The sequence below is a fragment of the Protobothrops mucrosquamatus genome, unplaced genomic scaffold (assembly GCF_001527695.2).
Source record: "Protobothrops mucrosquamatus isolate PMUCROS unplaced genomic scaffold, P.Mucros_1.0 scaffold743, whole genome shotgun sequence".
Lineage (NCBI taxonomy): Eukaryota > Metazoa > Chordata > Lepidosauria > Squamata > Viperidae > Protobothrops > Protobothrops mucrosquamatus.
This window is the reverse complement of record NW_015387014.1, coordinates 507,791-525,050: the sequence shown is the minus strand read 5'-3', so window position 1 is coordinate 525,050 and position 17,260 is coordinate 507,791. Positions and strand designations below refer to the sequence as shown.

At 35.6% G+C, this 17,260-nt stretch overlaps 1 protein-coding gene across 1 annotated transcript in view; it reads right to left on the bottom strand.

The window, feature by feature from the left end:
- Positions 1 to 17,260, bottom strand: part of HSD17B12 (hydroxysteroid 17-beta dehydrogenase 12) — a 61,865-nt gene that overhangs the window by 13,602 nt on the left and 31,003 nt on the right. Inside the window, exons 4-6 of the mRNA XM_015818465.1 lie at positions 11,514 to 11,624; positions 6,197 to 6,261; positions 3,670 to 3,714 (exon numbers count right to left, since the gene is read on the bottom strand). Of these exons, the coding sequence (XP_015673951.1) occupies positions 3,670 to 3,714; positions 6,197 to 6,261; positions 11,514 to 11,624 (221 nt within the window). The remainder of the gene's footprint in view (positions 1 to 3,669; positions 3,715 to 6,196; positions 6,262 to 11,513; positions 11,625 to 17,260) is intronic.

Genomic DNA, 17,260 nt, shown 5'->3' with positions numbered 1-17,260 from the left:
CGGCCGACAAATGGTCTTCCAGTGTCAGCCGTGGATCCAGGAGGACACCCAAGTTGCGTGCCCTCTCTGAGGGGGCCAGAGTCTCGCCCCCTATAGTCAGCGATGGAGTCAGCTGACTATGCCGGGGCGCCGGCAACCACAGCCACTCGGTCTTGGAAGGGTTGAGTCTGAGTCTGTTCCTCCCCATCCAGACCCGTACTATAGCAGTTACCATTAAAAAAGAATGCATTTTATCAAAAAATATAAGCTACTGTTTTTTACAGCACAATCGCCATTATGAGAATATGATACAATCTCCAAGTTCCATTTTTAATCTAATTCAAAATGCAAGTTTTATGGCCCTAATGTTGAACTTCTTTTGCCACCTGTTCCCGTAGTACACAGTCTGTCAAAGAACTTAGGAAAATGTAAACCATGCAAAATTTTCTGTGACATTTCATTGTTAACTCTTTAAAAATTACATTGGTTGTTTATGATAAATTATCATGCAATTACTTGAATTAGATAAATTAAAAAGATTATACTAGTGACAGATGATTACATTTCAGATACAAAATGTAATGGAGTATATTAAGGCCAATTTAATGCATGTGTGTGTGTGTTTGTGTGCAATGGAGTATATTAGGGACCAATTTAGCATGTGTACGTGTGTGTGCGCGTACACACACACACACGCTCAGCCAGGTGGAACCTACATGTTAAATGTTAATTTTAATTATTTAATGGACCACTTTTTCCTCCTTTTTTGTACACTATTTTTTTCTTCCTTTGTTGTGGTTAGGATTGAATGTATGTTTTTGTTTTGTTTCATTTTGTTTTATTGTTCTGTATTTTATTCTCTATGATAAAGCAATAAACTTATAAAAAAGATTTCTGTCTATATTCAAGAATAAAGGAAATTGCTTAGAGGAAAAAAAAGAAGAGAGAAAATAAGGAAACACTTAATATCGGACTGTTACAGAGTTATTCTACATACCTCAAATATATGAATTATTTAGGCTTAACTCATAGTTATTTAGGCTTAGATAACTTCGGTTACTGATGAAAAGCAAGATTACCCAATTCTTTACATAAGAAATATAAAATTCTCTCTATTTCCAGCCTTCCTAGGTGAGCCACAAAATGGCACAAATGAGAAATAAAAATTTTCATAAAAGCAAACTTTTTTGGGGGGGGGAGGGAATCTCCGGGGGAGGGGGGACAAGGTCAGAGAAGAAAACAGATGGGATAGAGAAACCTTATAGAACCACCAGCAGTGGCTACAGAATGCTTGAAAAGTACAAATTACTTCAGTGGACATGAGTCCTGGATACACTATATTGTCATGTGCATGATATGGATGCAAAACCTGACTTCCTCAAGCATGTAAGGTCTACATCAATGATTTGTGATAATGGAAAATAGTTCAAACAGGAAGAGATAGCTTTTTATGCTACCCAAGACAATATTTCCTACACTATCCTTTATTGCTATATTTATTTTATTTATTTATACTTTGCTCTTAGCCTAAAAGTATTCCAGAGTGAATCTACAGAATACAAATAAGACAAGCTCTGCCCTCAAGAGTAGCTTAAGTGGGGAGCGGCAGGAATCCCAACTAAGTGCAGGGGTGACCTAGAATAGTGGGAAAGTGTCATGGGGGGGAGGGGAAGGTCCTGAGTGGGTCAGTTCAGTGAGTGAGTTGGGGAAACTGAGGGAGAGCTTGGGAAGCCCAGCACAGGGTATACACATGTGTGGAAAGGCCAAGGGATGGTGAGGTGAAGTGGGGCGGGAGCACAAGAATGCCAAGGGTTGGATAGCATGGAGGAGTGTTAGCACATGCAGCCAAGGGATTTACCAAAGCAACTTCTGAGCTTTCCTGTCTGCTTCCCTATTGACTTTGCTTGTGGAAAGCAGACAGGGAAAGGTGCAAATGGCGATCCCATAACAATGGAACACTGCAACCATAGTAAGTGTGAACCACTTACCAAGCTCCCAAATCACAATCACATGACTGTGGGCTGCTACAATGGCCAGAAATTTATGGGCTGGTAATAGGTATGTTTATTCAATACTGTCACAACTTTGAACAGTCAGTAATCCAGGACTACCTGTAGTCCAAACTTTATTAAAATATATGTTTAAAAAATAGTTGACGAGTGAACGGGCCATATTTCAGGTTCAAAGTTATCTTAACGCAATATTTAACACACTCTGACAGATCCTCTCCTACATATCCCTGTGAGCACTCCTACTAGCAAATGACAAAATTAATAGTGTTAATAAGCAGAGGATAATTCACACTCCTACTTATTTAAAAGAAAAAAAAAACATGTAATAACACAATTATAAAAATAGTTTATATGGTATCATGTATCATTTTCCAGTAGAGGCCTGCAACATTTACTGTTTCTAGAAAGCGATTATACTTCAACTCAGATGAAATAAAAAGCTGTATTTATTATAGAAATAACAAATTAGGAATAGTGAGGAATGCCAGTTGTTCATATCAACACCTTTTTAGTAGATTTATACGTCTGACCTCAACTTTTGATAGAAGAGGTTTGCTCAATTTCAAAAGACAGAGAAACATTGCCTTGAGATTTTGAAATGAGAATGCCTCACAATATTGTTTGGGGGAAATGGCAAGAATATGCCATTATCTCAAGTACAGAAAGTAACAGTCTTTCTCTTTCAAAGTGGAAATGTCAGGCTTCCAAATAAAACATTTTTAAAATGATATCCAAAGAAAAGGGAGAAGAAATGCCTGAAACATCTAATATAACTTAAAAAAATTAAATGGAAAATGGAATAAAAGGAAATGAACGAATAAAACTAAGTAGAAAAAATATGCAAGGCGTTACTTGTGGAACTATTGAGATTCAATTTGCCATATAAAAAGAAACAATTGGAAAAACCATGAAATATGATTCTTTAAAAAGTGTTACAAGTCCATCAGCTGCAGGTAGTCCTTGACTTACAATAGTTTGTTTAATGACCGTTCAAAGTTACAGTGGCACTGAAAATAATGACTTATGACTCTTTTCCACACTTACAACTTTTGCAGCATCCCAGCCTCACACGATCAAAGTTTGGCTACTTGGCAACTGACTCATATTTATGACAGCTGTAGTATGCCAGCATCATCTTTTGCAACCTTCTGACAAACAAATCAATGGGGAAGCCAGATTCACTTAACAACCATATTACTTACTTAACAACTGCTGTGATTTACTTAACTGTAGCAAGAAAGTTCATAAAATAGGGCAAAACTCACAACAACTATCTCGTTTAGCAACAGAAATTTTGGGCTCAATTGTGGTTGTAAGTCAAGGACTACCTGTATTTCTGATGTTGCATATTGATACCTTCTACATACCACTTTTCCAGAGTAAGAAAACATTTTTTTAATAAATATCAAAACAGCCTGGCAGGCTGAGGTATGAACAACTTCAAGTACATTTTACCTTTTCTTCTCCTGGAAAGCCTTATGCTATTAACATATGTAAAAACACGTCTAGAGGCTGCTAGAAAAAATGGACTTATGGAGAAACTCTAGAGGGAAGCCTGTATAATTGCTTTACAGAGAGAAAATTGCACAGAAATTGTTTTAGACAAATACTTTTATTACTCTATATGCAATATAGTCAATTCTCCTGCATTAGCACAACTTCCCAAAATGGCACTTACCTTGCACATAGATAGGATATTAACATTGATCATCTTGTCAATTTGCTGTAATGGGGAAAAAACAAAACAGCATTATTATGAATTCTTGATTTAAAAGTTTGCAGCCACTAAGATGACTAGAATATATACTATGCACAAATTATCTGATCAAATTTGGGCGCTCAATTGGCATCTTGGTAATTTATTGATCTGATGTGATTTCTGGATCCAGAATTCAAAGTTACAGTACTGCAGAATCAGAAATTTAATTCATTTTTCTTGGCAGAGTTGATACAACCGTGCTATATCAATGTATTATCTCAAACTTTGTTTTTTAAAAATATTTAATTTAAAATATGCCTTAAAATTATCATTTAAGGCAGAGGTCCCCCACCTTTTGGGCACCAGGGACCGGTTCTGTGGAGATAAGTTTTTCTGCGGACTGGAGGGTGCGTGGTTTTGTGTGCTGTCTGCATCCTCTGGATGGGGCTTTGCTTGTTTGTGCGGACCGGTTGCTGGCATGCCGTGGTCCGGTACTGGTGCACGGACCGGGATTTGGGGAACCCTAATTTAAGGTCAAATTGTCTTGAAATTTTCATGGATATAATCTCTACAATGATAACTAAAGTCAGAGGGGGGGGGGTTTCTGCAAAAGAAAGGGATGATATCCCTTCTTGAATGCAGATGACATGATTATTGAGACTGATATGGAAATATAAGGGATTAATTCACTTCTTTAAGCTTGCTAAATATAGTGCTTTGAAAACTATAGATTATAGCTCCAGCATCTCTGAATTAAACTAATGTTCAGACTAGATCGCCTGCAGACTGAATGAAAAAATAAAATTATCACACTTAGGATGAATAATTATGAAAAAATGGAGCACAGCCATGTGAAGCAAATGGTAAAATTAAGACTCTCCACTTCGTGATCTCTTCACCTGCAAGATCCTGCGATTGGTTTGAGCCTAATTGCACAGATTGTTGTGCTTTGATAACAAACTTATACACGATATGTATATAAATTATTAATGCTTCTCTCCCTTTTCTACAACATCAGAAAGCACCAGAAAAAGAGATTAAGACTGGACTTTATTGATACCCAACATTAGAATGCACTGGGTTCAGGCTTATCCACTCAACATTGGGAATGAAAATGTGGCTCAAATGATTCCCTTTCCCCTTGGCATTTCCCCAAATTACACTCACATTCATCACGTGTCAGATGTGCCCATTCTGAATGGAAAATCTGCTATTGTTTGTTTTAAATGTTTTTATTTTATCACAGATAGATATTGTTTTATTTCTGGGTTGTGAGCTGTCCAGAGTTTCAGTCAAGATGGGCCTCTATAAAATGTTTTAAATGAATACATTCATTCATTCATCGAGGATTTAAGAATGAGTCTTGATGGGAGAGACGTTGCAAATACAAATCCTGAGTGGACTGAGGGACAAAATCTTCTTAAAACAAAACTCAAGAGAAGGTGGCTGAGGAAGCAGTAGAGCAAAAGAAGACATAAAAGGCAGGTAAGGTAAAGACTGAAAGAAAAGCAATATCACAATTTGAAATAGCAAATATCTATATACTTTTTGGATCCAAATTACATGCTTGTGTGATCAAGTAGAAAGTATAACTTTCTATTGTTTTTTTCATCTTGCTTTTCAAAGCAGCTTAAAGAACTCCTACATAATAATCTACTTTCTCATCTTGAATCCTTGTGTGAAGTGTGACATAAAACAACTGAACATAAATTGGCAATAAATCAAATCCTTTAGGTCAGGATTGTTAAACTGCTGGCCCGCGGGCCGGATGCATCATGCCGAAACCGCGCCCACTCCATTGCCAGCAACGGCAAAAAAGTCATGACATGTCACATGATGTTGCAAGTTTGACACCCCTGCTTTAGGTATTGTTTGGGGAGCTGGGGTGGAATTTTTACCATCATAGATTTTCACTTATCGAAATATAGTTAATATAAAGTACATGGTAATTAATTTATTTAAAAACTTCATTTTACTATTTTATGTGATATTGCTTAACTATGTATACAATACATCTTATATACATTTTACCAAATTAAAGGGCAGCTCAGACAATCATGTTATGTTAAAAACAAAGCAATTCCTACTCTTTATGGCCAGTAGAGCAACCTCAATTATTATTTTTTTTGCATGTGAAACACAACCAAAATAAGATACTTTTACAAAACTGAGAGAAAAGGATGTAAATGCAACATTAATTCAAACAAGACTAATGCCCTTAATATTGGGGGTTTTAATGAATGTATCGAAGGTATGAAGATATGAAGTATCCTGACTCCTTGGATTAGGATTAGTCATTATACATTTTAATTTGAAATTAATGAACTGTTCATAGGACTGTTTCTAAATCTAGGGAGAGGAGATGCTAATAGGTTCTTATTCATACTTTTTCAATTATGATTCTATTAACAAATCAAATAAAACCAGTGTTACACTTAACAAATATTTAAATTTAATATTAAATATTAATTTTAAAAGACAAGTGTGGAAGGAAAAGAATACTTACTCTATCTAAATTTGGAATCTCAAGGAAATATTCAGGATAATCATATGAAGCACCCACGTTGTTCACTGAAACATAAATAATTTTAAATATACACCTTGAATGTATCATGTTCAAAAATTAAAGTTTTGAGAGCACTGTGTTTAGCAAATAGTTAAGTAGCATGTCACTGACATCCCTAGTTCCTATAAGCATCAATGCCTGAGATTATGCATTTATTAAAGTTTTTTAATATGTTATTAATCAAGGCAAAGAACAGCAATGAACACAAAAAGACTGTCAATACTGTCACTTCTATTAAAATCATAAAGCACCAGAAAGGCTAATTTGGTTGGATCCAGACTTAGCCATACTTACAACAGATTCCTGATTGTTTTCACACATGACACAAAACCAGGATTGTCTACTATGGTTAATTTAATAAGTCATAATGGCCTGGATCGCCCATAACACTAAGCTATAAAAGATGATTCATCTGTTAAGCTAAGCCAAATAGCTTAATTATTTTGTTTGATGTGTGAATTTTGCTGCTGAAATCAACAAGGACTTAATTTATCATGATTTCAATACATCTGTTTTAAGAGGCTCTCTGGATTTAATCTATGTTTAAATTTCAACTCATCAATTACAGTCTAAATTCAGTTTTAATCCTGGCCTACCAACTTGGAACTGACTATAATTTATAATTATAAATTAAATAACAGATTAAAATACAGCTTCTCAGTTTAGTTATAGCAAATTAACTGTTCCACTATGCAGGAACAATCCCAATTTCTTTATGCTAAAATATGGTTCACTGGACTAAGTTAAGTTTGGATCAAGTCACTGTAAAGTATGATTTTAAAAGAATGCAAATGCTAACTTATATAACTGTGTTTATGATTGGTACATAGAGCTAAGAAAATGTTACCAGCTAAAACAGTGTAACATACAGCAGTTCTTACAATGAAGAACTTTATATGTCAATGCACTCTAGTTACTGAACTTTAAATGACATATAGTAGTCCAAGAGATTAAATTTTAAAACAATGCAAACAGCAACATTCTAGCAAACATGTTAGATAAATGTAGTTGAACATTCAACCTAATTACATGGCAATATAGAACTGAATTTGTATTTATCAGGCAATTATGAATTGTAGTCTCATTACCCTTAAACATAAAACCATTGCCATTTTTGCCAATAAAACACAGTTCTATAAAAAAAAATCTTTTGGATAATCTATTTTTTTTTGCAACTCTTGTACTGACACACTGATTAACAAATAACCTTGTGTACAGCTAGACTCTGTGAAAAAGCATTCACCCCTCTAGTTTAATTAATTAAATTAAATAACTATGGCCAATATGAGTACTTTCTTAAACCATCACAAACGATTTGAAATAATCCTATACTATATAAATCTCATAAACTTTATCTCAGTGAAATTCTCATCACACCGATTCTATAGATATGTCATGGTCCCATTTCTAAAGAGTTGCATTAAAAAGTCACTGCCTGTTAGTTTGAGGAAAGTTACAAAATGATTTCTAAATTCAGGGGCACAACCAATCCTCAGAGACAGATTTTTGAAATGGAGAAGACTTGAACCAATAATGAATCTTTCCAAAAGTGGCTATTCGGTAAAAATCATAAAAGAAAACAGTGTAAATTTGTCCAGGAAGTCATAAAAGCTTCCGAACAACATCCAGAGGTCTGCAGGCTTCTCTCGCTAGGGTTTATCCATCAGAAAAGTACCAAGTAAAAATGAAATTCATGGAAGAGAATAAAACCCAAGAACACTGATGCTCATTTCAAATTTGGAAAAATAAAATAAAACAAAACAAATTTCCCCCTAAACCCAGCACCTGGATGACTGGATGATTGATTGATGAATCAAAAGTGAATCGTTTTGGGCTACATGGATATCATTATGTACAGCAGAAATCATACAATGCACTCCACAAGAAGAATTGCATACCGCTGTCTAGCCTGGTGGTGATTGTGTAATGGTTTGAGGATGCTTTTCTGTCTCAGGATGTGGACAACTTGCCATTGTTTAAGAAAGATCTGGTTTGTTTCAGAAAAATTTACAGGGAATACAAATCTCTTCATAAGCTGAAGCATAATGGCAGCAAGATAGTGATTGTCAACAAGAAGTCAGTCTTACAACAGAATGGATGAAGAATAAATACAATGTTTTGAACCAACCAAGCAGAGGTCCATGAAAATAGTATGGCTATGCTAGAAAATCTTCCAATGTTTTTGAGTTGAAACAATATGCCATAGAAAAAAATGTTTCAAATTCCTACATAGTGATGTAAGAGATTGAACATCAATTACAGGAAGCATTTGGTTGCAGGTATTGCAATCAGTTATTGAATCTAATGGGGTCGCTGGTCACTGCAAGGTGGATGATTTTTTAAATATACCGAACAACCAAACTTTCATGTTATTTATTTACTCACAGACATTTCATATATCAATAAGCTTATATGAACTTAATAATATTCAGCAACAATGACACGCAGAAATTCAAAATAACCAAAAGGAGGTAAATACTTTTGCACAGAACTGAATATGCCTTTTCAAAATTGGCCCCAGAAAATAAATGAATAAAGTTTATTAACTATCGTTTCAGCCTTCTTTCATTCGGATGCAAATTTTAACTACTTATTTTCTACTTCAAATAAGCATCTGTTAATTGTACCTAGAGAACCAGTTTGGTGTAATAAGTAAAGGCACCTGGCTAGAAACTAGGAGACTATGAGTCTAGTCCTGCCTTAGGCATGAAGCCAGCTGGGTAACTTTGGGCACTCATTCTCTCTTACTCCTAGGAAGAAAACAATGGCAACATCCTTCAGGAAATCCTGCCAAGAAAACTACATGCATTTCTCCAGGCGGTCATCAGGAGTCAAAGGAGTCTCTCTCTAATCAGTTGAATTATTTTATAACCGATACTGTAAAACTACTGTATGATTATTTGCTCTAATATGCCAAATTGCTATCATGAGCTGCCCATCAATATCATTTATAGCCCTATTAAGAGTATTTGTTCACGATGTCTAAGAATAAATGATAACTCTTCAACTGAGACTGAATTTGACTATAGAACATTAGATGGCAGTATAAACCCACACATGGTGTACATGATCTTTGAAATCTCTCAATAAGGAATATTTTGAGTGGAGTGAGGAAAACAAAAAAGACAGTATTCTTTTGCAAAACAGTATTCTTATTATTAAACATTTTCTTTCAGCCACAATTTCTTGTTTTTAAGATGTTTTCTGTTTTGTTTCCATGTTTCTAAGAGATCCGTTTTTTTTAGATTAATTAAATGTAAGTGTTCTGAATTTTTTTCCCACACACTTCAATTTTTTCCTTCACACAATCTGTGATGTTCCAGTCATCACCAATCAATTAAATAAAACTTCCATTCGACATAATTTCAATCTAGGTTTTTCATGAAGTATTTTTGGTTATCGGAATTACCACTCACTTTAAATGAGTCCTTTAAAAAAAACAAAAAAAAAACCCCTGGTATCTGTGGGTGGTAAATGGTTGTTTTCTTGGGCTCAAGAACAGAGATAGACAGTATGTTGAAGCAGTAAAGCAGTAAAGAGATTCCTCTAGAAGAAGGCAATGACAAAATTTAACAAGATCATGAAGAATGAGGGTACTGAAATGACAAAAATAGTTTGTGGTAGCAATATATGGATAAGAAAATTGGTCACTGATAAAAAATAAAGACAGAGGCCTATAAAATATGGACTTAGAGGTGATTGCTAAAAGTATCATGAGCCTCAAGAAAAAGAAATCAACCAGTCGTAGATTAAATGCTGCACCCTTGAACAGATGGTCAACAAGCAAAAGTGTGCATTCTTCGGACATGTGATGTGAGTAGATGGTAGATTAGAAAAATGATTGTGTTTCCCAACATTGAAAAGAAATGAAACACTGTTCTTCAATTGTTTTCATTGCATGGAATCTGTTGGCTAAATAATAATGTAATGTTTTATGGATTTGTTTATAGATAAGAGATGGGATATGGGATGAAGAGAGAAATGTTTGTATCTTTAGAGAGAATGAAGAGTTACTGGTAATAAATTTGTTTAAACTTTTGTGATGAAGCTTGGAACTCATTTCTTTATACATTTGTTTCCTCTTTTTTATTATATTCTTACCTTTTTTTTCCTTGCACTTTTTACTACTTTTCTTTATTGTCTTTCCTTTAAGTTTATTTTGTATTAATTTTCACTATTATAATTACAATTTTTAATAATAATAATAATACCCCAGAGCTTCTGATCAAAAGGCAACTGTCTAGTGATAGAAAATTGGTTGCATTTGAAAGAACTTTTTTTTTGTCCCTTGTCTCACATGGAACCATAATTAAATTCCCATGAAAGCCTAGGTTTCCATGGAACACAGTTTGAAAAATTCTGAGCTAAAACTGGAAGACCACAAGATGAATGGGACAGATATTATTCGAATGTCCTCATAAGAGCTATTGTTAGTGACTGGAAAAAAATTGGAGTCTTTCAGGAGTTTGGAATGTTCCACAGGGCATCTTCTTTGCATGCCACTATGGAGGCTTCATGGGTGTAGTCTCTTTTTGCTGTGCTGCTGGGCCAAGCTGAGGTGCTTATGGCTTCTTTCCCTGGCACTGCACTTCCATCGCACTGCACCCCCCCCCAAATAATTTTTTCAGTCTGTGCCAGGCCTTCTAGGAACTCCAACCTGAGGCCCTCAGCTCCACTTAACAATTGCACCTGGGAGAAACAGGATGCCATCATAAAGTTATCTCATGTCACATGGTGATCCACTTAACAACCACAATGTATTACAACCATAATTCCGGGCTCAGTTGTGATTATAAGTCAAGAACTACCTGTAAAGTAATAAAAATACGGGGTAATTGACATTACATTAAACTTTGGCCACGTCATGCAGGGGAATTCCCTGGAGAAAGCAATTATGCTTGGAAGAGTTAGCAATAAAGAGAAACCAGTCCACCAAAGAATACAGTGATAGGACACCATCAAAGCTAACATTAGCCAGAGCATAGAACAATTCAAAGAAGTAGTGCAAGATTAGAAGATATGGAGAGATGTGGCCCACAGAATTGCCAAGATTTGGACACGACTGAATGGATAAAATAAAATCATCATCATCATCTTTGGAAAGAATGCTCTATTTTTTCATGTTCAAGATATCAAGCTTTGTTCCACAGAGAATAAATACAATTAAAATGTGCATTTTATCAGCCCATTATGAGGTTATAGTTTCTTCCCATCCTCCCCCAAAACCCCCAAAGAAATTGAATTTAAGATAACAAACCTAAGATACCAATGTCAAGGCCTTCCAAGCCTGCTTTTATTTTGCTGTAAATAGTATCTCGGTTTTCAAAGTCAGCAGCAATTGTTTTTGTTTCCACCTTGAATTTGTCCTCTGAAATAAAGAACACATACATAACAGGTAACCATGGAGCACTGTGTCTCATTACTATTATACAATAAGCTGAAATGGTAAAACAGCCAAGGTTTTGAAATGTATCATTTTAATGAACCTTTTATCAGATTGTGCTTGAAGTTTGCTCAATTTTAATTTAAAGGCTTTCGAGAAATTCTAAGTTTCTTTATTTTGCAATAAAGATTTTTTTAAAAAAAAAATAGTTATTATTCTACAATACACCAAGCCTCTTCTCTTGAAGGGCTAACAGATTACTTATTTAGTAATCATTTACAATTATTCTTGTCTATTCATCACTGACCAGTTTTAAGCAACTTACCTTTAATACTGGATCAAGATATTTTCCAGGATCAATAACTATGAATGAACTATTATTACTTAATAGCAATAAAGTACTAATGACAACCTGGGAGCAAAATAATCATCTCACAGTTAAAAGTTGCTTCCTGATATTTTTTACCCAAAAGCAAGAGCAATAATAGAATGTAACACACAAAATAGCAATAGCAATATTATTATGGATTAGCCATTAGGCCATATCAAAATAGAGATTATAAAACACAGAAGATTAATAAGATTGTATATAACAACAGAATAAAAGAAACAAATAGAAAAATAATAAAAAAGCAAATTATATTTCTGTAACACCCCTACAATTTACCACAATCAGATATGTAGATCTCCAGTTCATAAAGGGCTATATAATATGTAATGTTTGAATTCTGACCACACGTGAAGTATGTTCTTTTTAATATAAGGATCCAAGGATCCTTATATTAATTAGGATCCAATTCATCTAATGTGCACTCTCTTTCTTATACAATTGACATCAAATGTTAATGTGTTATGTCTTCTATCTCTGCAGCTCTGCAAATACAAGTATCTTCGGTATAAGGTATGTGTCCAGTTGCACAAATCTTGCTTGAATACCATCCAAAGAATTATGCATTTCTAGGTTTCAATAACTTGGCAATTTGGAAAGTATGTTTGTAGTGGTTCATCCATTTTAATGTGCCAGTCTTATTGAGGATTGCTATATCTTTATGTGCGTCTATAGCCAAGATTCTTTGTGCAACTATTTTTTTAGCTAGTTCTCCAATTGTACAAGAGATAGGGAGACCACAGCTCCTAATGTAATTTGTCAGTTGCACAATCAAAGAGGTCTTGAACTGAAATTTTGTCTGTTCTAACAGATGCAATTTTGGAAGTCTGTCAGTTTCTATAGCATTAATTTTGCACCAATAATTATATGCCCTGATTAGACAAAGAACCAACTGTATAAATTCCCAATTTAGCTCTGACTGCAGCAACTGAGGTCCTTTTATCCACACCAAAATACTTCTTAGATACTGTGCTTATTCTTGTAGTGATATATATTTTAAACCCCCAACCTCTGCTCCATATAACAGAATGGGGGCAACTTTGGCCTTATATACTTTAAAAATTGGAGTTAAAAAACCTGGTTAACTGTGGTTAACTTACTTGACTTTCGTATTTTGTTCTGTTATAAAGCTGAATGTCATGCCTAGTACAAGCACTAGAAAAGCATATGGCTGACTCAATGGTAGTGGCAATGGAAGACCAAGTTTGGGACACATCATCCTGGAGAAAATCCATCTATGTGGCTGCTAAGAGTCATTTTGATGGTTCATCTTCATCATCATCGTTGTCATCATCATCACCACCACCACCACTATTGTATACGTTGATCAAACATTTCATTCTCTAGTTGAATTTGGATGTTAAGATTCTTCAAGTGCTCTATTTTGTTTGTTCCTGCTATTCTAGTAAGTTAACAAGTTCTTGTAATACTTCTGTGGGCAGAGCATACCCTATCAAGTGATTTATGTTTTAGCTATCTACTAATCCAAGCACTGTAACCTTCAGCAAGAAGATTCAATGAATCTCCTTACTAGGCATTCATTGGCATTGCACTGGATTCTACAATATGTGTGATATTCTATTAATATGCTACTGATAACGTATGGATTAATAAAGATTATTTATGGTAGTTCATCTTTTTCAATATCCCTTAAAATCTTGGATTATTGTTACTAGCCATAAAAAACCCATGAGCCTTTATAATAAAGAGATGTGATCTAGAAATAATGCTCATTGAGATCTCTCTGCTAAAACTGTGACCACAGGATTTCAAAGCAGAACAGATGTAGCTAAAAATAGCAGCACTCCACCTCACTCTAGAGATGTTCAACCTGTTGTATTTTTTTTCCTGATGTGATCACAAGATTGCTACTGCAGTAAGAACTATTTACGTCATTATTTTGCATAGCAGCATGTCCCCTGGGGACTTTGAAAATAATGCACTTACTTCCAAAAGATGAAATACAAAGTGAACATTTGTATCTTGCTTTAAGGGCTATTTATTTGGGGGATGGAGGAAAAACTAACTGAAAACAATTTATAATTCTCCATGGTTAGATAAACAATGGAAAAGCAAGATAAATGTGTACCATGTAGTTTGGTCCCAAGGTACAAGGTGACTAATTGAGAAAATATGGAAATCTGCAAACATTTGCAATGACAGAAAGATAAGGCAAAGCTAAGCCCTTCCCTCCTAAAATATAGTATTTACCAATCTAACAAGAGCACAATCAAGATTTATAGATCTGCATGCCACTTCACATTTTTCTTTTAAATAAATGAACACAGAAGATGATTTTAATTACAGAGATACAATTTGGTGTCTAACTATGATTCAGTGTATTAAAGGCTATCAGCAGAATGCACTTATGTGCAATTTACGGAACATAAATGAAGACTAAATATTTCATATATTACTTATATTAATACTAAATTGTTTCTAGCCTTTCTGCTCAATTTGTCCTATAAGGTGGATTACAACAAATAAAAAACAAAATTAAAATGAAACAAATTAAAAAGGCAAGTTAAACTCAGTTTTTAAAATTTAAAATCTAATCTAGGAAACCAAGTGAGTCTGTATTTTTATCAAGAAATCAACCAGTTGTATATTAAGACATTTAACAATATTATTCCCTTAGTAGCTCTATTATGTAGCCCTATTAATAGCCCTATTATCAGCAGTATGGCCATATCCTTTGAGCAGCACCCCATATCATTGCCTGCATCACCTTCCATTTTAACACAGATGGCAAGCACATGTGGGAACGGCTGAAACAAAGATGGCAAGACACAATAAATGCAGATATGAATATTGCACAGTTGGATCCAGATGCTGCGTCTGATCGTGCAAAATGGCGTTTGTTGATCTGAAAAAAAAATTCTGCACATGCGGGAATAAAGATAGGATGATGATGACTCCTTAGTTTAGTAGCCCTATGGCAAGACAAACATCTCACCAATTTATTGTTATCAGGGATGTGCAAGGTTCTTATTAAAAGTCATGCTATAATATTGTGCAAATACAATTAAAACTTTCCAATTCATGTAACTTTAACATTTTTAGCTCACTCTTCAGACAAAAATCATCTACATTGGTTGACTGATGGTGATTTATGTATTTCACTAAGATGGCCATCCATTTTAAAAAACACACCTCTGTGACTTACAACAGGGGTCCCCAACTCCCAAACCATGGACCGGTAACAGGCCACGGCATGCCAGCAACCGGTCCGCACAAACAAGCAAAACCCCATCCGTGGGATGCAGGCAGCACACAAAACCACACACTCTCCGGTTTGTGGGAAAAACTTTCTCCACGGAACCGGTCCCTGGTGCCCAAAATGTTGGGGACCTCTGACTTACAACAACAACAAAAGCCAAAAGCCAATAGAATCAAAACATTCTCCAACACATCCAGCAAAACCATCCCTGAGTTTAAATCTTACCCTAACATTGCACTTGTGGGAAGAGCCAGTTCTTATGATTTTCTGGAAGGCTATTAAAGCAGCAGCCTGCTGGATCTCAAGATAGGGGTTCCCCACAGATTTGGGTCTGCTAAGGAAAGGTTCACTCCCCCAAGTCCTACTAGGTGACAATATTACCCTGAGGGAGAGTCCTGCAAATACCTGTTCCGTGCCAGGTTAGCAAGTCATTAAATAACAAACGAGTTGAAGAGCCAGTAATGATGACAATTTGATTATTCTTCTCTTTTCACAGGGCGAACTCTGAGGAGAGTAGCAGTAATATGTGATTATGACTAATTATTCTTAGTTAAGGACTATAAACTAATTTTGTATTTCTCACATTCTGCAATTAAATGGCCAAACTATCGCCATTTTTAATATTTTTTACATGTTGTATGTAGCATGTAATACATTCAAGTAAGGACTTTCCAATAAGTGGAAAAAAAGGACTTTCTGATAAGCAGTTTGGGTAATGAAGGAAAGTTTGGGAGGCATCGCCTTATACTTTACTGACTGGAAAACAGATCATGGATCTATTTTTCTGTCTGGCTTTTTAAAATTGAGCTCTTTCATGTAAAGTATTTGTTTTTCCTTGTGGAAACATCAAGCTTAATTAACCTTTTGCTCCCTCAAAGTATTTTTACCCCTGGCCTTTTATACCATTTGCACATTTTTCTTATGTAAGCAAAAATTGGATTCCAGGAATTATTTAAAAATACACAGAAAACATACTGCCCATGACATGATGCAATTGAAAAGTAGGGAAACACATTTAATTATTGATATTACAATATATTTAATGTATACCAACAGATTGTGGTTTGTACAGGATTGTTCTACTGTTGGCAAACTGCCAGCTAGGCTTGAAGGAGGAGTCAAGCAGGGACCCAGCTTGGAATCGTTGTGCAGTGGCAAGAGATATAAACTTGACCTCCCCCAAGATCCATGAAGCCTTATCTAGTCGTTCCCAGGGGAAGACAACCAATCTGGGGAGATTCTTGTAACATAGGTAGAAGACAATAAATGTGGTCACTTAAGCTATTTAGTGGGGCTAGATGAATCAAAATTTGGAATTAAGATTGCTGGGAGAAATATCAACAACCTAAGATATGCAGATGATACCACTCTAATGGCAAAAAGTGAAGAGGAACTAAAGAGCCTTTTGATGCGGGTGAAGGAGAGTGCAAAAGTTGGCTTGAAACTCAACATTAAGAAAACCAAGATCATGGCATCCGGCCCTCTCAATTCCTGGCAAGTAGATGGGGAAGAAATGGAGGTAGTGACAGATTTTATCTTCCTGGGCTCCCAGATCACCGCAGATGGGGACTGCAGCCAAGAAATTAAAAGACGCTTGCTCCTAGGGAGGAAAGCTATGGCAAATCTAGACAGCATACTAAAAAGCAGAGACATCACCCTGCCAACAAAGGTACGTATAGTCAAGGCCATGGTTTTCCCAGTTGCAATGTATGGCTGTGAAAGTTGGACCATAAGAAAGGCTGAGCACCAAAGAATTGAGGCCTTTGAACTATGGTGCTGGAGAAGACTCCTGCAAGTCCCCTGGACTGCAAGGCGATCAAACCGGTCAGTCCTAGAGGAGATCAACCCTGACTGCTCTTTAGAAGGCCAGATCCTGAAGTTGAAACTCAAGTACTTTGGCCACCTAATGAGAAGGAAGGACTCACTGGAGAAGAGCCTAATGCTGGGAAAGATTGAGGGCAATAGAAGAATGGGACGACAGAGAATGAGGTGGCTGGATGGAGTCACTGAAGC